The sequence below is a fragment of the Pelobates fuscus genome, chromosome 12 (assembly GCF_036172605.1).
Source record: "Pelobates fuscus isolate aPelFus1 chromosome 12, aPelFus1.pri, whole genome shotgun sequence".
Lineage (NCBI taxonomy): Eukaryota > Metazoa > Chordata > Amphibia > Anura > Pelobatidae > Pelobates > Pelobates fuscus.
The window spans coordinates 135,614,652-135,636,355 of record NC_086328.1 but is presented as its reverse complement, the minus strand read 5'-3'; the positions used below and the strand labels follow the sequence as shown (position 1 = coordinate 135,636,355).

At 38.8% G+C, this 21,704-nt stretch overlaps 1 protein-coding gene and 1 long non-coding RNA gene across 2 annotated transcripts in view; both read left to right on the top strand.

Annotated features, from left to right (window-relative positions):
- Nucleotides 1-16,426, top strand: part of KCNQ1 (potassium voltage-gated channel subfamily Q member 1) — a 96,034-nt gene extending 79,608 nt beyond the window's left edge. Inside the window, exons 8-16 of the mRNA XM_063438728.1 lie at nucleotides 1,092-1,187; nucleotides 3,070-3,192; nucleotides 6,285-6,423; nucleotides 7,274-7,394; nucleotides 8,253-8,328; nucleotides 8,915-9,009; nucleotides 10,905-10,951; nucleotides 14,321-14,382; nucleotides 15,668-16,426. Of these exons, the coding sequence (XP_063294798.1) occupies nucleotides 1,092-1,187; nucleotides 3,070-3,192; nucleotides 6,285-6,423; nucleotides 7,274-7,394; nucleotides 8,253-8,328; nucleotides 8,915-9,009; nucleotides 10,905-10,951; nucleotides 14,321-14,382; nucleotides 15,668-15,856 (948 nt within the window). The 3' untranslated portion in view covers nucleotides 15,857-16,426. The remainder of the gene's footprint in view (nucleotides 1-1,091; nucleotides 1,188-3,069; nucleotides 3,193-6,284; nucleotides 6,424-7,273; nucleotides 7,395-8,252; nucleotides 8,329-8,914; nucleotides 9,010-10,904; nucleotides 10,952-14,320; nucleotides 14,383-15,667) is intronic.
- Nucleotides 16,427-17,793: 1,367 nt separating this feature from the next.
- Nucleotides 17,794-19,679, top strand: LOC134579436 (uncharacterized). The gene is made up of 2 exons (XR_010086211.1): nucleotides 17,794-18,083; nucleotides 18,228-19,679. It is a non-coding gene; the product is annotated as an uncharacterized LOC134579436 (long non-coding RNA).
- The last annotated feature ends 2,025 nt before the right edge of the window (nucleotides 19,680-21,704 follow it).

Below are 21,704 nucleotides of genomic sequence, written 5' to 3'. Positions count from 1 at the left end.
ATTGCATCATTGAACAGACCATTGGAAAGGGTTTTTTTCTTTTGACTTTCTATTAAGAATTTAGCAAATTGCATCACAATCCAGTTCAGACCAGGCAAAACCAGATCAAACCGAGGAGGAGAAATAAGAACATTGTTTCATATTTTCCTCCTCTCTGTGTGCATACTTACTGCAAGGTTTAAAGGACCGTGACATAGCCCTGATGGATACAGAGCTGAGATAGGGGTGCTCGGTTGCAGGGTAAAGAATTATGAATTTCTACGTTTAATTTTATGTTTCACCCACAAATACCTGTTTGTTAGCTATAGAGCATGAGTAAACATAATCCAAATCCTAGCATGTTACAGTACCCGTTTTTATAGATAATTTAAAACGAAAACGATCACATCTGCAAAAATAAGGAAGTTACATCAAGTCTCCATCTGTTGTGCCTTTTTTTTCTCTACTGCTGTTCATGTGCTTTCACTTACGTAATAATTTAAACAAAGATGGTTAGAGCCGTCTTAACGCATGGGCAGTTGCCTGGGGGCACCATGAGCATAAGAGTCCCATGATGGGTTTGCCAAGTTTTCCGAATATTATTCCAGGAGTTTATTAAGCACCTCCAAACCGTTTAGGTGACTGAGACCCTCCGTATCAGCTATTATCTGTACATGGGAACTTGCTGTTGCAGATACATATCCTGACTGTGACGAAAACATTACCAAGACAAAATCCACACATATACATTTGAAGCTGTGAAACCTATAATATATTTCTTCTAATATTTTTAACTGTCCATGTCAGCTGTCCAAACATTTGTGTTTTAGTGTTTAAGCACTGACTTTGTTGGAGTTAGCAATAAATATAAACTTGGTTTTATCAATAATTAAAATTTTTGTTCCTGCGAGTAGTTGTGTACGCAGGTCCCCAGTGCACGGCTTTGCCTATAATGCTGTTAAGACGACCCTGGGTACAAATCACTCTGGGGTGGGGGTTCATTATACATCATGCAGAAATATAAATTAGAAGGTAAATTGGAGTAAGCAGTCATGTGTTGGATAATGACTTGTACACATCAGATGGTTGTTACGTGATATTTTCGTTCACAGGGAATCTTGGGCTCCGGTTTTGCCCTAAAAGTGCAGCAAAAGCAGAGACAAAAACACTTCAATAGACAGATTCCGGCTGCCGCCTCTCTCATTCAGGTAAAAGCAATTTTCTCTTTTTTGTAAAGTTCAGCAAACATAAAGTTTGGACATAATGGTAGCCATTTATTTTTCTGTCAATCTCCGTACAGGATGGTGGTCTGGCTACCTCTGGGTTCCCTTGTTTGCAATTAAAGATAATCTAGGTTAAGGTGATTTCTGCGGTTTTCCCTTTTTATGTGTTAAAAATTGTATCCAGAACTGAATGGCAACTCTCCTGCCATACTAGCTGCATAACTCCCATGATGCTTTGCCAGTTTCTAAGATCTCTTACAGCAGGAGAGGGTTCCTGTTGCCATTCCCTGTGCCTATAGGCACCCTCTTCAGGCACAAATAGTACCGGTCCCACATTTAAGAAACCTAATCCAACAAAAAATGTCTGGTTTCCCAAGTCATCTCAAAGGAACACTATAGTGTTAGGAATACAAAGCTGTATTCAGTGTCCCTCTGCCACTGCCCTCTCCCTTTCGTTGGAATGAAAGGGTTAAAAACACCTTAAGGACACATGACATGTCATGATTCCATTTTATTCCAGAAGTTTGGTCCTTAAGGGGTTAACCAGTCTAGGCTCTGTCTCCGCTTCCTCATACATCATAGCGAGGGGGAACATGTGCATGCATTGCCTCGGTGAATTCCTATAGGGGAATTAGAGACACTGCAGTGGTTGTCTAGCAGCCAGCCACTAGAAGTGTTCCCCGGAGTTTCACAGAGTTTGACTCCGTGAAACGATGCTGAACATCCTTTTATTTAATCTCTCAATTATATTTTGTCCACAATCCCTTGTCCAAAAAAATTTGTTTTGGATTGTGGTAAATTAGTCAACACCTTATAATGTGCATTTTTTTTTTTTATAACATGCCAACAGTTCAACATTTTGGTTTTGCCGAGCCCTCATTGGGCGTGCTTGGGATTCCCTCAATGTATTCATATATTAAAAAATGATTTTGCAAGCTATATAATGTGCTAGTAACCATTTGTGCCACAAAAGGGAAAAAAAAATCTGGACTCCGTAATAAGACATTTAATTTGATTAACAAGCAGCTTTTACGAATATTGATTGTATCTTTAAATATTATGTTTTTTTTTTTATTCTTGTTTTTTATTTCTCAAATCACCAATTACATTTTTTTAATACTCTACGACATTTAATTATATGACCTCTTTAGGCAGGGAAGTCCAAATCATTATTGTTCCTAGAGTAAAGAACCCTCTCCTCTGCTGTAGGTAAAATTGCTTTTCTTGATGTCTCGGGGGATGACCTCTTGTCCTTTGTCCTTTCCTGCTACAGGACAGCTTTCTAGAGAGCTATTCTTGCCCAGTACACATTCATGTAATGCTATCGTATCCTCTGAGATGCAATTTTCCTTAAGAAGTCAACAGCAGCTTCTCTCGCTTTTCTTTTCCATCCTTCGTAAACCTGACTAAGTGTCATGGATATTGTAGTTCGGAAACCCCTTAGTTGACATGGTTAGTACTGCAAAAAGAAGAGTCTAGATCAGTAATGACGGAGTGAATGCATGACGTGACTGAAATAAATTAAATTCTTGTAGAATAGTCAACACGTTTTTAGCTTCTGGGGTGTCCTCCAACTTATTACACTTAAATGCATCTCATATTAAATTACATTTGATACCAATTTCCCCAGAGAATTGCACAAGGACACACCCTGCCAAATTCTTGAGATATGTCTGAGCTTGGCAGTAAGTTTTTCTGAGAAAAATGGGGAAGATTAGAGAACACGTCGTCTGAGATTCCCTTACGTACCACTGTTATCTAGATTTGTGTTCCACCACTACATTGCAGTGCCAGTCCCAGTGACGTGACGACACAGAGGTAGTGTACTTATTATTGGTGTACGTAATGTTTGTGTATTTCGTTTCAGACAGCATGGAGGTGCTATGCGGCTGAAAATCCAGATTCTGCAACGTGGAAAATATATATCCGGAAACAATCTCGACATCACAACATAATGTCACCCAGTCCAAAACCCAAGAAGTCTGTGATGGTACTTATAGCTTGCTTGATACCTGGTTGTTTATTGTGTGTGTATATACATATGTACATTTTTAACAATGCTCATATAAAATGTGCCAGTCCTGGAAAGAAACATGACATGGTGAAACTAATTTGAAAATTAAATAAACATTCCACCAAGCCCATATAGTTGTTATGGTGCAAGTATAAATAGTTTTAAGATCAGTTTGACAACGTACCTGGGGTGCGCAGGTCGCACACTCGGCCACTAAGCTAAAACCTGCTTATGAGCTGTAGAGGAAGAGGTAACCCATGCCTGGTGGACCCCAGGTATGCTGTCATCCCATTTTAAGAACAGTTTGACTGATTACATTGGGAGTGCGCCAGTGAGCACCTGCTTCCATAACCACATTAGCAGACTGTAGTTATGGTGCTCGGAGTGTTTGTTGTTTGTGCTAGTCAAATTTCTGGCAGATTTATGTATTTAATTTGATTCTAAAATGTGTTTTTTTTTTCTTTTTGTTTTTTTATACTTTACTTGACCTTGATGTCCAAAGATAACACACATGGTGTCCACATGTGGCACCATATAAACAAGCCCTTTATCCAAACCATGTGGAAATACCACAATTTCTCACCAAATTGTAGAGAATCAAAAACTGAATTGCAGAAGAGTGGCTAAAATAGGCAAACGGCAAAGTTGGAGAATGTTGTAAAATCGGAATGTTTTGTTTAGAATTTGGTGTTTGTTGAATAACCCAACTTAATTGGCAGCAGAATGTTGGGTTTTGTTGAATACTTGACATATTATTTGGGAAGGGAGCGGCTGCAAGTTTTTCTCCTGTGTAACAGGTAAATGTAGACTTCGCTAGTACAATGTACAAATTAAATATACATTTACCAGATGGTGACTTTGTCCTCCTTGTGTTTTGTGAAGGTAAGTATAAGTTGCATAGCTCACTCACACCTGCTCATAAAGTTAATTTTAGTTAAACAAATAACATTTAATAATCCCATTGCTGCAGAGCCGATGTTGGTTTCATTAAAACACACAAGGTATCGCCAACTGTGTTTTGTTTTTACTTTTCCCTTTTTGTAAACATTTACTATTTAACCCCTTAATGACACAACTTATGGAATAAAAGGGAATCATGACGGAATATATCCGTCGTCTGTCCTTAAGGGGTTAAAATTTAAACCTGAATTAAAGATATCCAAAATAAATGATTATGCGAGGGAAAATGAAAAGAGTTGTTTTTAAGATATCCCTATTATTAGATATTAGACCTACCAGAGATGACAGGTCTGCAACATCATAGTTCCAGAAAGTAAAAACAAAAATTCTGGTCAAGGTATGGAAGGATAACAAGGTTTTTGTAATTTTTCTGGAATTGTTTAGACTTTAATTACCCAAAAAAACTGTTATTACAACATTTTGTTGCTCAAATATTAACAAAATCAAAAATACTGTATTAAGAATATACAATATATTTCAAGATGTTCTACCTTATTGAAGTCCATTTAATATCATACTATTTTGCCTCTGTTTAATTCAGCTTGTACGATTACTCATAAAACACCATTAATTGTTTAGTTGATGAATCTCAAAATATTCTTCCTGTGAACTCTTTAGAATATGTTGGCTGTTGCCATCTAGTGGTAAATGTTTTTTTTTTTTTTTGGTCTACCAGTAGTTTATGATTATTATTTCTCACCAACAAAAAATATTCAATGTCCTCCTCTTTAAAGGATCACTCCAACCCTCATAATTTGTTGTTTTTTTTTTTTTTAATGTTTTTTTTATGGAACTCTGTGCCCCTTCCTGGTGTCATGGCAGTCAAGAGTGGTGCTATAAAAGGCTACATAGAGAAGCCTTAGTTTGGACTATTTAACCAGCTCACATGGCACGCTCTATTCCGGCAAGGGTAAAATTATATGGTGGGGATAAGGAGGTGGAAGTTGAAGGAGGGGACACACAAGACTCGCCCTGCAGGCAGTGCACATTGATGACAGACTTAACATCTGCCCAAAATTGACATTGACAGTCTGGAACACAGCTCTGAGCTGCCAATGTCACGTGTGCTTCCGATGGATGACAAGTAGAGCAGGATGCGTATCATACTATGGTACCGATGGATGATAAGTAGAGCAGGATGCGTATCATACTATGGTACCGATGGATGATAAGTAGAGCAGGATGCGTATCATACTATGGTACCGATGGATGATAAGTAGAGCAGGATGCGTATCATACTATGGTACCGATGGATAAGTAGAGCAGGATGCGTATCATACTATGGTACCGATGGATGACAAGTAGAGCAGGATGTGTATCATACCATGGTACCGATGGATGACCAGTAGAGCAGGATGCGTATCATACTATGGTACCGATGGATGACAAGTAGAGCAGGATGCGGATCATACTGCGGTACCGATGGATGATAAGTAGAGCAGGATGCGTATCATACTACGGTACCGATGGATGATAAGTAGAGCAGGATGCGTATCATACTACGGTACCGATGGATGATAACTAGAGCAGGATGCGTATCATACTGCAGTACCGATGGATGACAAGTAGAGCAGGATGCGTATCATACTGCAGTACCGATGGATGACAAGTAGAGCAGGATGCGTATCATACTACGGTACCGATGGATGACAAGTAGAGCAGGATGCGTATTATACTACGGTACCGATGAATGACAAGTAGAGCAGGATGCGTATCATACTACGGTACCGATGGATGACAAGTAGAGCAGGTGATATTTACATTAATAAATCCGTGTCTACAATTTAACGCCTTACGACCAATTCCAGTCTCTGCTTGTGACTATAGTTGAGCTTTTTCCATTTGCAGTTTTTATTGAAATGTTGCAATTTGGTTTTCAATTTCTTTGCAATCTGATGTTTAGTGAATAAACCTCACTGAAAATAAATATTGGAAAACCTACAAATATTCAAAATCTGTGAAATTAAAATGTATTCCTCGTAGAATTCTTAGAAGTAATTTCTGTTTTGTAACATTTTGTAACCACGTTATTTTTAATGTTTAAATATAATAAACTGTTTTTTTTTGGGTATCTCATATGTAGTTTGAAATAATTTGTGTGGTTATAGGTTAAAAAGAAGAAATTTCGTGTAGAACGAGAGGAAGGATCTACAGACAAGATGTTGAATGTTCCACATATAACATATGATCATGTTGCTGATGATCGTAAAAATGACAGCTACTCCGTGGATGCATACGAGAACACAGGTAATTCTATTAGAAGAAAACAATTTCTAATTTCTTTCAATAATTTTTCTTCCTATAATAAAGACCTGTATAGAATGCTGATTGTTTATTTTCCATTGCTTCACAATTCCTGATTGAACGAAGGAATTTTAATTAAAGTGAAAACCCTGCCATTATTCCAGGTAGTCGAGCAGTTCTCACGCTAAGTCAATGCATGTTGGTTCAGGTATTAAACAAACCAAAAAAAAAAACATGTGTGTTTGACCCTGGACCTCAGAATTCAACAAGTCGTGTTTGACAGATGCCAACCCACTCCAAAAGTTGAATGAGATGGAGATAAAACACTAATGGGGTGTCCCTTTAATATTATTATGTAAAATTGTATCTATGGGTTTGTTTGTGTGTTGTGTTTTTTGTCACTTCCCATAATGTTTAATATTATGTATGTTTCCGCTTTGTAAAGTATGAAAAATAGAATTGAAAAGTAAAAAATTAAAACCTCCTTATCCTGCAACTGTGCACCTACATGTTGGCTCCTTTTTATTTTTTGTTTTAAGCAAAAATGGTCATAGAGAAAGCATACAGATACTATGCCTGGACTGAATCTGACTGTGCTTTATTTGCTACATTTTTCACAAACACTTTAAAAAAACAAACAAAAAAAAAACGGGAGCATGACATCAGAAAGAAAGAAAGTAATAAGTTAGCAGGTGAAATTCAATGTTTTAATCAATGATGTAATTTCCAAAGAAGTGACCGTCCCTTTAAAACATTACTTGAATTGAGTTGTATCAATTTCTTTGTCTATGTATTGATTCTATGTTTAACTTGAATATAATGTGTTTGTTTTCTTTCATGCTCATTCCTACAGTAAGAAAACCCTTTGGGCTTTTAGATCTAAATTCTGGCCCATTTATCCGAACAAGTAGCTTTACAGATGACTTGGATATGGAAGGAGATACGTTGCTTACGCCAATAACTCACATCTCCGAGTAAGTATAGCTCTATCACTACTTCTGGATTCCATAAACCGGAAATTGAAGAATGCATTCAGAAATAGTTTCCATATTGATATTATTATACACTAGAATGTTATTCTAGAACTGAAATGTTTTTTATTTTATTTTTACGTTCTTCAAGACAGCCCTAGGTATAAATACATATTTGTTTACCCAATTCTTTAATAAAAATTCAGGTTTGTAAAATGTCTTTCAAATTCCTTTTAGAGGATCAGGTGCTGGGAATAGTACGATCTAGAACAGGGGTGCCCAAAAGGTAGAACCCCTGATGTTTTAAAACTACAGCTCCCATGATGCTTTGTCATTCTTAAAACATTCTGGATGGATGTAAAGTATCACAGGATTCGCAGTCCCATAGCATCTGGGGATGATCTAGAACAGGGCTGTCCAACCTGCGGCCCCCCAGATGTTGCTGAACTACAACTCCTATGATTCCCTGGCTATCTGTTTAATTGAAAGAATCATGGGAGTTGTAGTTCAGCAACATCTGGGGGGCCGCAGGTTGGACAGCCCTGATCTAGAACATGTTCAAAACTGGATGAGGCTACAATGTAGTTTTTGCCCATGTATGTTCTCAAAGAACATAAAATAATGCTCTAGGCCCATGGTTCTAAAGGAAGGAAACAGCCCGTGATTTAGGTATTTACCAGCTCTGCTTTAATGGGGATTCAGACAAAGCCTTGACCATTGGTGTGCTTTCTAGAATGGGTTGAAAACGAATGCTATAGGCAACTACCTACTGTGCTTTGTGAGGAAAGTGGCTGATGTAACATAATACAATGACTGTAACACGAATCCGTTTTAAATCTTATTTCGTGTGTATTTTTAAAGACTTCGAGAACATCACCGAGCAGCAATAAAAGTAATTCGCCGAATGCAATACTTTGTCGCAAAGAAAAAATTCCAGGTGAGCTTGGCTGATATTTTTATTTTTATTTATTTTTAGGGAAAAGCGCAAATAAATTGACCGTTTATTCTGGATGTTCACACATACAACACTTTTTTTATCCCTGTATCTTGTTATCTTGAGAAGACCCATTCTCTAATACGTGCTATACTTTCCACCCATTTACACTATGTCATGTATTCTGTAACATTTCTATAAGCACTGCTCCTCATCCACCAATCAGGTTCTTATTATATTCAAGCTGACTGTTCGTGCTTAGGTCTGCCAGATGTGTAGGTGTGAAATGATTCTCACCATCATTATGTATATTTTGCCAATGCCTCTCTCCACCTTTTGGCTTCCACACAATTTCTTTTGAAAGCATTGTGTGTCATATTTGGCCAGGAGCAATTTGAGCATTCTATTCAATGTATTGAGTGCTTAAGTTCTGCACTAGAACCCTTTCTTGCAACATTTTATAAATTACTGAATACTAGTATATATTATATTATGTGTTTGTTTGTGCACACTCACACTTACCTCGGAAGCTCAATGTCATAGGTTTCCCACTAATCGTAGCTCTGATCTTTCTTTTATTTGCCAACAGCAAGCAAGAAAACCATATGATGTGCGTGATGTTATTGAACAATATTCTCAAGGACACCTTAATCTTATGGTCCGAATCAAGGAGCTGCAGAGAAGGTTGTTTGGCTTAACATTCTGAATGTACATCTAGCCAGGTTTAGTTCCTGGGATAGGTATAGTCAATAAATTAAAATATATATATATATATATATATATAATCAGTGAGAGCTGTGTAACACAACACACTATTTGAATAAGAATGAGCACTTAAAAACAATTATTTAGAAATACGAGGACTAATAAGCTATTTCAGACGAAAGACAAATTATATAAATATTTTCCTGACTGTATATAAATAAATGTGCGATAATTATTAAGATCCCATGGGGCTCTGGGCAGGTTTCTGGTTTGGAAAACAAAGAAAATAAAATGTTACCTGCGCTCTCTCCTTAATCCCTATGTATATTTAGACAAATGGAGGTCATTTAGTTGCTCCAATGGCCATTGGAGGGAATGCCCGCCTGCCAACGTCAAGGCAGACCCCCCTAAGCGGGTCCTAACACTGACCCTTCAGCCTGCTTCCTTGAGCTTCTGGCAAAGATATCTCTAATGAGACAGAAAGGGTTTTTTTTTATATACACCCCTATACTTATTAACCCTTAATAGGGAACACATGGGATGGGCGGCAGCATTGTAACCAGGCTGTGTGATACAAAGTAAATACAAATACAAAAAGAGAAGTCCTGCGCTTTCTCCAATTACTAATGGGCCAGCAGCAATGACTACAACACACATCAGCCCCAATATGTAGTAAAAAACAAAGAAAATAAAATGTTACCTGCGCTCTCTCCTTAATCCCTATGTATATTTAGACAAATGGAGGTCATTTAGTTGCTCCAATGGCCATTGGAGGGAATGCCCGCCTGCCAGGTTTCTGGTTTGGGTCCCACCCATTTTATTCTTTATATAGGTATGTTTAATAGGGCCAACCAAATTCATGGTTCCAGGGATATTGTTTAACTCCAGGCAGTTTCCTAGGGTTGCATTTTGGTTTTTCCTGCATGGCTAACTGCATTTATTGTCGCTTGTCAAATGTAAAATGTATTTCTTTTGACTTGTTTGCAAAGAGATTTAAACAAAAAAGTACAATAAGACAGTCCAGCACTCCATAGTTGGTGTAAAAGGCACTCTAAAATGTATTGAGGTTCCAAGAAAGCAAACATTTTGACCAACTCCAAGGCATTGTCTAGTGATTTGGAGTCAGTCGAGCAAGGTGCAAGTGTTAAGAATGAGGTTTCTCTTTCCATACATGAAAATGTTGAGATGAGAACACTGGAAACTTGATGTGTGGCTTGTCTTCACAACACCTTGTTTCTGCATTCCTTTTACATCGGTTTGTCTAGGAAAGCTTGTGGGGAGGGAGGGGCGCACTTGTCCTCCTGAGTCACTATCATAGGAAGGCTTGCAGGGAGAACGTGGGCTGCAGCCTCACACATCATTGTGACTTCTAATAGCGGAGTGGCACTGGGATGCCCCTTGGCACAGTACTGAGGATTGAGGCCCCAGGACCTGTACTAGCCCTGTACTCTCCATGGATTGGTGTCCTGCAATCACAATTACAGAGGTTTCCGAGAATACTCAGCTATGCCGATCAGGTCATACTGATGGAAGTTGCACAGATAGGGCACCACAACTTCAGAAAGCTTCATTTATCAAATCCATATATTGTATTCTCTGTGTGACTAAGACCATCCTCACTGAGATCTGTGATTTGTGCACATAAAGGCCATTCATTTATACTTGCCAGCCCCCCACCACCCTTGTCTGTTTGTCTGTTTGGGTAATAGCTAATGGCTTTCAAAACATCAGATTTCTCCATAACATTCTTTAAGAAACCGTCTCCTTTGAATACATTTAAAAGCTCTGATACTTCATCTTATGCAGCAAACGTTTATGAAATATAAATCATGTCTAACGTTTTCCCTTTCTTTTTTTTTTTTGTGTCTTTGCAGATTAGACCAATCGTTGGGGAAGCCCTCGCTCTTTCTCTCTGGATCAGGTAAGTTTTGAAGCCATTTCCCCTGTATGTCTATCAAACCATTTATAACGGAAAATAAAAAGCGAGTCGGCAACATATTGGTAACATATTGGTTTCTAGTGATGATTGACTCCTTCATGTGTTCTGTTATAAAACCATATACCGTATATACTCGAGTATAAGCCGACCCGAATATAAGCCGAGGCCCCTAATTTTATCCCAAAAAAACTGGGAAAACTTATTGACTCGAGTATAAGACTAGGGTGGGAAATGCAGCAGCTACTGGTAAATTTCTAAATAAAATTAGATCCTAAAAAAAATATATTAATTGAATATTTATTTACAGTGTGTGTATAATGAATGCAGTGTGTGCGTATGTGTGTGTGTATGAGTGCAGCGTGTGTGTATGAGTGCAGCGTGTGTGTATGAGTGCAGCGTGTGTGTATGAGTGCAGTGTGTGTGTGCATGAATGCAGTGTGTGTGTGTATGAGTGCAGTGTGTGCAGGGCCGGTGCAAGGATATTTGCCGCCGTAGGCAAAAAACATTTTGCCGCCCCCTCCCCCCCCATATGTCCTGACTTCCCCTCCTCCTCCCTCAGTGGTCCTTACCTCCCCACCCCCGTGTTCCTTCACCCCCCCCCCCCCAGTGGTCCTGACTCACCCCTCCCCTAGTGGTCCTTACCCTCCCCTCCCCTAGTGGTCCTTATCCCACCCCCTCCCTCTCATAGTGGTCCTTATCCCCCCCCATCCCTCCCATAGTGGTCCATATCCCCCCCCATCCCTCCCATAGTGGTCCATATACACCCCCCCCTCCCATAGTGGTCCTTATCCCCCCCTCTCCCTCCCATAGTGGTCCTTATACCCCCCCTCCCTCCCATAGTGGTCCTTATCCCCCCTCCCTCCCATAGTGGTCCTTATACCCCCCTCCCTCCCATAGTGGTCCTTATCCCCCCCCTCCCTCCCATAGTGGTCCTTATCCCCCCCCTCCCTCCCATAGTGGTCCTTATACCCCCCTCCCTCCCATAGTGGTCCTTATCCCACCCCCTCCCTCCCATAGTGGTCCTTATCCCCCCCCTCCCTCCCATAGTGGTCCTTATCCCCCCCCTCCCTCCCATAGTGGTCCTTATCCCCCCCCCCCTCCCTCCCATAGTGGTCCTTATACCCCCCTCCCTCCCATAGTGGTCCTTATACCCCCCTCCCTCCCATAGTTGTCCTTATACCTCTTTTTTTTTTGTTATTATTAATTTTTTATTATTATTTCTTTTTTTTTTTTCGTCCCCCCTCCCTGCTTGATACATAGCAGGGAGGGGGGCTCCTTCCCTGGTGGTCCAGTGGCAGTTCAGTGGGGGGGAGAGGGGGGCTGCAGAGAGTTTACTTACCTTTCCTGCAGCTCCTGTCAGCTCTCTCCTCCTCCGCGCCGTCCGTGCAGCTCCCTCTGTCAGCTCACAGTGTAAGTCTCGCGAGAGCCGCGGCTCTCGCGAGACTTACACTGGGAGCTGACCGAGGTGCTGAACGGACGGCGCGGAGGAGGAGAGAGCTGACAGGAGCTGCAGGAGAGGTAAGTAAACTCTCTGCAGCCCCCCTCTCCCCCCAGTCTGTATTATGGCAATGCAAATTGCCATAATACAGACTCTGACTCGAGTATAAGCCGAGTTGGGGTTTTTCAGCCCAAAAAATGGGCTGAAAAACTCGGCTTATACTCGAGTATATACGGTATATACAAAAACAAAATGTAAATTTTGGCTTGTGGAAGATCCCAAAGTATTAGACCATCTCACTAGAACTTTGGGAGTTGGGACATTTTAAAAATATTTCTAAATGCTGAAATTAGATATTGGTTTCCATGGTAATTTGTACTTATTTAGCACCTCGTCCCAGGAACATAGCTTTAAAATACATTTTTAATAGTATATATCATACTTTCCAAAGACGTGTTCCCATTAAAGGTAACTGTGACTTCTCTGAAATGTACATTATTGTATAAAATAACCTGTAAATTGTGTTAACCACATTTTCACGCAGTGCTCAATTTTCTTTTAAAGGAACACTATAGGGTCAGGAACACAAACATGTATTCCTGACCCTGTAGTGTTTAAACCAACATCTAGCCCCAATGAGCCTCCTTGCCCCCCCTAAATATAGTAAAATCCTACTTTTATTCCAATCTACTGCTGCTGGCTTTGCCCGTGATCTGCCTGCTTGGCTGACATCAGGTGTGGTGTTCTGAGCCAATCACAATGCTTTCCCATGGGATTAGCTGAGCTTCTCAAGGAGGCAGATTAGGGGCAGAGCAGCACAAGTCAAACACAGCCTTGGCCAATCAGCATCTTCTTGTAGAGATACATTGATCCAATGTATCTTTATGAGTAAAGTTCAGTGTCTCCATGCAGAGGGTGGAGATACTGAATAACAGTGCTGCTTACTCTGCATCACTGTCCCAGGAAGCACCTCTAGTAACCATCTAAAGAGTGACCAGGGAAGGTATCCCTAGGCTGTAATGTAAACACTGCAATTTCTCTGAAAAGACAGTGTTTACTGCAAAAAGGCTGAAGGTAATGATTCTACTCACCAGAACAAATGCAATAAGCTGTACTTCTTCTGGTGACTATAGTGTCCCTTTAAATCACGCTAATAATTTAGCAAATTGCACCATAATCCAGTGCATACAAGGTAATGCCAAAACAAACATTGAAGAGGAGAAGAGAAACATTGTTTAATTTCACCTCTTCTCTGTATGGTCTTTATGCTGACTGCAAGGTGCAAATGACAGAGTTCATAACAATGACTGACCGGTAACTAAGACATGGGGGCAGCCAAGTGCATGATAAAGAGGTGTGGAATGCTATATTGAATATAGAATTTTCAGAAATCCCACATACATAACTATTCTTAGCTGTACACCAGTCTCATTTGAAAAGACCTAAAAAAAGTTAATAATAATAAAAAAAAAAAAAAAAAAAAAAAAAATATATATATTACTATCTGGTAAGTGAAACTGCATATTTCTACCCACTCTGGGCTGGCTATGCACTATGGGAAGTGTTCTTATAAAGCTTTTGCAGTGCCAACATGAGCCATCATTGGAGCAGACTATAACAACTTAATGTCTTGAGTCTTTGTCCCTTTGATGTAATTTCTGTAAAAACCTCTAGAATGAATTCTAAATGTATACGCGTATTGAGATAAATTAAAGAGGTATGGGAGCTGAACCTCGTGAGTTCTGCTTGAAAAAGCACTCTTAACTGGGACCTATTCTAGTATATCTTGCTCTTTAATGAACAAGACAGACAGTAAATGAAGGATAAAGCTATAATTGCTATGGTTTCCTATGCATGGTAAAGGTTTTCTGCTAACTTGTTTTAGTTACCGAAGTGTCTCTGTTTTTGTCCAGATAAAGTGAAAGATCGAGGAAACAACACCATTGGCTCACGGCTGAACCGCGTGGAAGATAAGGTGAAACTTTTTGTTAGCAGTAAAATTATTTTATAGGTCCGGTGTTAATGAAAAGCTTTAAACAGATCTGGGCAGAGCTTACAAAGGAACAATCGTATGTTTCAGAATATCAGACACATTGAATATAAGGTGCACCCATACATTTTAACTACAACATTTGAAGAAAAATAAAAACTAGCAGTGCCATAATTACAGTTAACATCAATTTATGTTTGGTTGTAAGGGATGTAGTGTGTGTGAGTATTAGCATTGTGCAGCACTGACCCAAGAAGCACCTCTAGTGGTCGTCTGATTGACGGCAATAAGAGGTGTCCCTAGACTGTAATGTAAACACTGCATTTTCTCTGAAAAAAACAGTGTTTATAGTAAAATGGGCTATAGGAACCAATACCACTACTTTAAGCTGTTCTGGGGACAATAGTGTCCCTTTAAAGTATCCTCCATGTGTAACTTGACTATTGGCTGATATCAGACTGGCCTCGACCTTCATTCAAATTAATCAGCAGGAATGTCCAGTTCTGATGTGTTGCCAAGACAGAACGTGTTTAATATTCCCACATTTAAGCATCAATAACTTAGAAACTGAGCATAGAAACCTAGAAACATAGAATGTGACGGCAGATAAGAACCATTCGGCCCACCTAGTCTGCCCAATTTTCTAAATACTTTCATTAGTCTCTGGCCTTATCTTATAGTTAGGATAGCCTTATGCCTATCCCACACATGCTTAAACTCCTTTACTGTGTTAACCTCTACCACTTCAGCTGGAAGGCTATTCCATGCATCCACTACCCTTATCAGGACATATTAGGCGAAAAGGCAACCTCTGGCACGCTAGATGTTGTTGACTGCATCTCCCATAATGCCCATTCAGCCATAATGCTGGCAAAGCAACAGGGAAGATGTAGTCCCCAATTCTGGAGTGCTGAAGGTTGCTTTCCACTGTTGTATAGCTTGAATTTGCAGAACGCTACTATGGGGAAAGAAAACCAAAGGCGTAATCCCGTGCTTTTTGTTTCCTTTTTAAATATCTAGGAATGACCAAAGGGGCAATTTAAAGGAACACTCCCATTACTATTACTTGAAGTTGCTATGAGAGCAGGATTGTCTGGGTGCCATCTTACCTTAACTGGTTAAACATTTATCCAATGGTTTTAAACCCAAATTTGGTCTCACGGCGCCAGACCGAGCTGCCACCCAGCTTCCTTCCTCTCTGCCACTGCAGTAGGAGTAAGGTCATTCGGTTTAAAGGTGTAATTAATGGAATGTTTGTTTTTCTTTGCAGGTGACCCAGATGGACCATAAACTTAATCTCATCACCGACATGCTTCATCATCTGGTTTCTAACCAACATGGAGGCCAAACAAGTAGATCTCCTCATCGGAGTAACTCTATAAACTCTGAAAGCCACCTTTCGAATAACTCCCTTCCTACATATGAACAGCTTAGGCGATATCAAGACAATGTATCTTGATAAATGTATAATTGTGCTGCTACTTGCAAATACACATTGACATTTGTTACTATAGACCTGGGTTAAAAACTCTAATCTAAATAGATATTCATTGTTTTAATGAATGGATTTTAAAATGGAATGGAAAACACTGAATAATGATAAAAATAGACTGAATTTCTTATACTAAAATGTAATATTCATTAAATGTCCCCCATGCCTTATCAAAGGTGGGGCTGGTTTCCTGAAATTCCATTTTTGGGAGAGAATGGAGACGTGACAGAATCCGGTAAAAAGCCTTATTTGACGAATGTAGATTTCTGCTGACCGGAGGAAAAAAAGAGAATGCTGGATTCAAAATGCGATTGATGGCGCACCTTGTGCATTTAACTATTTGTGTTAAAAGATCATTATTTTTAACATAGGCTAATCTGTTTAACGCTGCACTGTAACTTCGTTTCCTGTGACATTGAAATCTTAAGCATTAATTAGAAATGATGAAAAGGGTCAAAGGAAAAACAAATATTTTTGGTCTTTGCTGACAACACTTTGTTGATTTTCTTTAGATAGCACGTCCGAGGTGGCATTAACGAAGTAGCATCTCTTGTTTTCCATTTTAATGAAAATATGATCTTTTTTTTTTTTTTTTACACAAAATGGTCAATCAGGAAATGATATTCTTATTAATGTGTTCTGATTTATATTTCCTCTTTTTATTATTTTTCTATATACGTTTTGAAACCAGGTAGATTTTTTAGTAAATTTGGTTTTTTTTTTTTTTTTTTTGTAAACAGTGTAGGCCTTAATATCATGTGTGGCAAGATTTGTCAGAATACGATTTGTGAGATTCCAAAAATCTCTATCAGGTTTAGACAAACACACATTTTCTGTGCCAAAGAAATATGGCTTCTCCTATTAACTGCTCCAAGACGATAATTATATCCTAGTCTGTACTTGAAGGATGTTGGTGAAGGACTGAACAACCTGATGTTTTGTAAGCCGGGCTGTGCAGAGTGGCCGATGGTATATAAGGAGTTCTGCAAAGGTTTTTATATACAGGATGAAATGACCGGAATATTGCTTCAAACTTCACATTACCCATAAGCATTTTATCAATTCACAAAACAAGTTTGATTTTGAGTAGTTTTATGAAGGCAAAGCTGATCTACTATAGAGACCAAAGTAACTGGACAGTGGACACCGATCTAGAATCCCTTTTCTGGTTTAGGGGTCTGGAACCTACTGATGGCTTATTTAAAAAGCACAATAAATCCTCAAGATTGCCTTAGATGTAGATATTGCAATAAATGCTGTGACCAATAATGTCTAGGTACATCCTCAGCATGCTGTGTAAGATAGCATAGAAAAGACCTGGGGTCCAACAGCAGAGAACCTTTTAAACCTGTTGGTGTCTGCGCACCTAAATGGGAATTCTGTGAATTGCCAAAGAAATGGCAAATTTTAGGCGAAAATAAAACTGGTCTGGAACTTTTTTTTTCCAGTATGAATATGATGACTTAGAATTCTAAATTCCTTTTTATTTTTTTTCCTTTTAGGTGTCAAATAGATCTAACATTCTCTGCCCTTAATGGCTTTACTTTCTGAACACACAACGCTTGAATATGGTGAAAGAGTCACTTATGGTTAAATATGTTCGGATGTACAGCCTTTATGGAGCATTTGTAATAATTAAAGTGTTGCTGTACCGCATAACACTATTATCACAGTTTGTGTGTTGTCAGCAGACCTACTGAAGAATGGGTAAATGGCTCTTTTCGTTTTGCATATTTGTGTAACACAAATTGAGCTCACTTGCACAAATATGATGCACCACACTCACGTGGCCTTGAAGTGAATGTTTTGAAGAAATCAAATTAGTTACTAGTGGTAAAACATTTCATTCTCTGTCTGCAACTATGTCAATATGGTTTGATATCTTTTGGGGGGGTAAATTTTTAAAAATATTTTTGTTTAGTGATTGCTCCAATTTTTTTTCTTTTTTTAATACATTGTACTTTTCCTTTATTTTGGAGGCACGTGGTTATTTTGTTAGTTTTTTTGAGGACCTAACTTTTTACAAGTTGCCTAAAATGATCCACGCACAAACACTCAAACACTGTCTCAAAAGAACAAAACAAAATGAGCCTTAGGTATACAGCCGCTCCTCTTAGCCTTAGGTAAATGTATGTATACATTTGTCTGCCTGATCGAATGATTCATAATAATACTCAGAAATGGCTTTCACTAGGTCAGGGATAGGCAACCTTCGGCTCTGCAGATGTTTTGGACTACACCTCCCATGATGCTTTGCCAGCATTATGTGTGTAAGAGCATTATGGGGGATGTAGTCCACAACATCTGGAGAGCCGAAGGTTGCCTATCCCTGCACTAGGTTATTCACGAAGTGTCAATTAATGGGAGTTCAAAGTGAATTTCAAACGTTAGGATAAAGAAGCCATACTCAAAACCTAGCTGACTTTTTATTTTTTCCTGATACCTTACTTAGTGAATAACTTTGCCAGGGTCCCTAAGTTAAACTCTACCCCCCGCACTGATCTTTAAGCTCTCTCATAACACTGGTTAGATCCTCCAATGACTTGCTGTATAATAACCTGCACATCGACGGAGGGTCATTTATTATTTAAATTAAAACCTCAATATTGCTGGAACAAAGAACATTTCCAAAATCGTATTGAAAGTGCAATATTTTGATCTCTTGCTGTACATATGGTTCTATTCAAAGTATTGTTTAACTTGTATGAGTTTTTTGTGCTTCTCATTATCCCGAAGATTCTGTTAAATCTTAAAGTTGTTTTTTTTTCCAAGATTGAGAATTACTAGTACTGCTAAGAAATCATTTTACCCCATTCAGTACCACGGTTAAGAAAATCTTTTTATAACTGACATGTCTGAGCTCCTGAAGGAGTTAAAGGGGAAAGGGGTACCCTTCTTCTTACTAGATATACCCCGAGAAACTGGACGATGCCCTCAGAATCTGTGTAAACTTTAATAATGTCGTACTGTTGAATTTTGATCAGAAGTCGCTGCTCCAAAAGAGGGCAGAATTGTTTGCCAATGTTTGGATATGTTTTGTGTGATTTCTCTTCTTGCCATAATGAATCTGAATTATTTGCACATATTCAACTATGACTGCAGATATGTTTCCTGTTTACAGTTTAACCTCTTAGAAACCAGAAAGTTCTTCAAAAAATGGTTTAGCTGCTTTAAATTTTTTTTATCTTATTATGATCTCTCAGTGCCACAGCAGTGTTTGGCAGTGTGTTACCAACTCATGTTTCAAGGGTTAATCAGATAAGTACTAACCTTTAATGGCTCTAAGAATTCTGGGGATTGTAGCCTACAACAGTCTAACAGGCATATAGCAAACCTTTGGCATTGTTATTTCTGTCTCCCCTAACTCTAAGCCAGCCCATTGGCAGTCTGCAACGCTGGCTGGTTTAGACTTTTTTCCCCCCAAGATTCTCAAACGTTGGCTATCCCTGTGGTAAACTGTTTGAATGTACTGTAAGCAGGTTATAGTAGCTCAGCCTGGTATGCAAGAGGTTAAACACTTCATTCTTTATTTTCCTGCAAAGACTACGGTTAGTTACTAAAATGGAACTGGTGATTATAGTGATTTTTATTCTACATTTAATATTCATATACATAGTGGGTGAATGTTGTCATTAAACGTGGCTGGGATGTTTCACAATTTAAATGGGCATTACTTTTTCTGTTTGTTTTTGAATCAGTAACAGATTATTTTTTTTAATTATAAATTCACATCATCATTTACAGCTTAGTGATTATTGAAAATTTTCCTAATAAAAACACTAGTGCTTTATGTTTGGACTTTTTTTTTTTACAGCAGTGGCATCTTCATCGTAGCTTAACATTTAAAATGAGCTTGTCCTCTTTTTCTTATTAAGATTGGAAAGGGCTGTTCCTGCACTGAATGTGATTGTGGCCAACAAAACTTGGTAGCCACACACAGTGAATTTGCGGGAAACACATTCTATGGAATCTTCTGGTTTGGGCTAGCGGTGGTGGATAGAACCTGCCTTCTCTCTCATTCCTTACTCACAAACCTCACATCGCCACTACTTGGAACAGGCACATCATGTTCCTCATGCCCCAGACAACGGCACACAGTAACCATTCTTATTTGGCAATCCTGTCTTGACACAGGACCCATTGACACCGGGAAGAGTCTAAATGAAGGTGTTCTGTAAAAGTCTTGTGCTTAGCAGGGTTTAATTCCAACCGACACATAATAATAGCAAAGTAATACATAACATAGTAAGGCACAGGAATATCATAATAAAAACACAGACTCTGATGTGTGCTGAAAAGGCAGTGGTCTTTTATTTAGTTTACAAATTATACAAACTTAACTTATTTACTTTAAAAACACGTAATTTGTAACCAAATATAAGGTCTTTAACCCCCCAGGGATTTAACACATAACTCACCAGAGTTCCACCCTATAAGCCAGAACTTAAACAAATTAATGAAACTCAGCTAGTCCACCCCCTCCCCCCCCCCCCCTTTTAAATTAGGCAGGTGACCTCAACCCCATTAAAAGACCACAACATTTGAATTTTAGGGAGGGAGGGCGGGGAAAAACAGCTCTATAGTTTAACTTTTTTTTCTGGCGTCAAATATCACTTCAGGGTGCCTTATATATAGTGTTTTTTCCTGCTCCAGAGCGCCCTCGCAGACAAGCGCCCCGGCATGGAAGTTCACAAGGGCATCGCAGCAGCCGTTACTGCTAGTGACGCGCGCCGCCCCTTGACCCCTGAATAACCCTGTGACACACATTATACCTAGTCAATTGACTAGGTACATTCTTGTTTCTTAAACATTCCATTACAGTGGGACAATGGATCACAGAACTTTCTAACAAAGAATGGATCACAATTCTAATGCGATGTGCATCATTTGGGTTCCAAAAATGTTTGAAAAACCCCATTTTAGAGGGATATCCAACCTTGAGCTTCTCGCTGTTGCAATCATTATTGCAATTATGTTATAGAATTCTAGAAATGTAATTACAGGGTATATATTTAGGATGCAGGTTAAACATTCCTGTTCTACTGCATACTTTCAAAATATCTGCTTAGTTAACAAAAAAAAATAAAACACACGCACACGAAAAAATAAATATATCTATATAAACCATACTAAAAATAAAATGGCTCAATGGTTTGCAGAGTGCCCACTTCAGACTGTAAGCTCGTTTGAGCAGAGCCCTCTTCAACCTATTGTTTTTGTAATTGTCTCATTTATTTTTAAATCTCCCCCTTTGATAATATTGTAAAGCGTTACGGAATATGCTGGTGCTATATAAATAAATATATAATATAATAAATAAATGTATAGACTACACCATAGAACTAATCAGACAAAGGCTCTTCTGCAACTGTATACACCAGAGCTATGAATAATAATAATACAATCTATAATGGCAAAAACTACTGAAAATGTCCAATGAAAGTCCAAAAAGTGTCATTCTAATGATGATCCACTTGACCACACATTAAATGATCTGCAAAAAAGTTCATAACATACTATAGTTATTTCCATAAAACCAGAACCTAAGCAGATATTTTGACACTTTTGGGACATTCATTTGCCCTCTTTAGTATTTTGGGCTATTGTAGCTTTTATTGTAATTATTCACAGTCTGGTCTGTATAGCTGTCTATGAGCTTTTTTTTTCTCTACTTGTTTGTATGTTGTAGTCTGTACATGTCTATCTATCGTAAAATAAGATCGGAGTATTTGATGGCCCAAGGTGTATCATGTTTAAAATTCTGCAAGATTGTATGTCCCAACTGGTATTGGCAGTTAATATTCGATAACCCTAG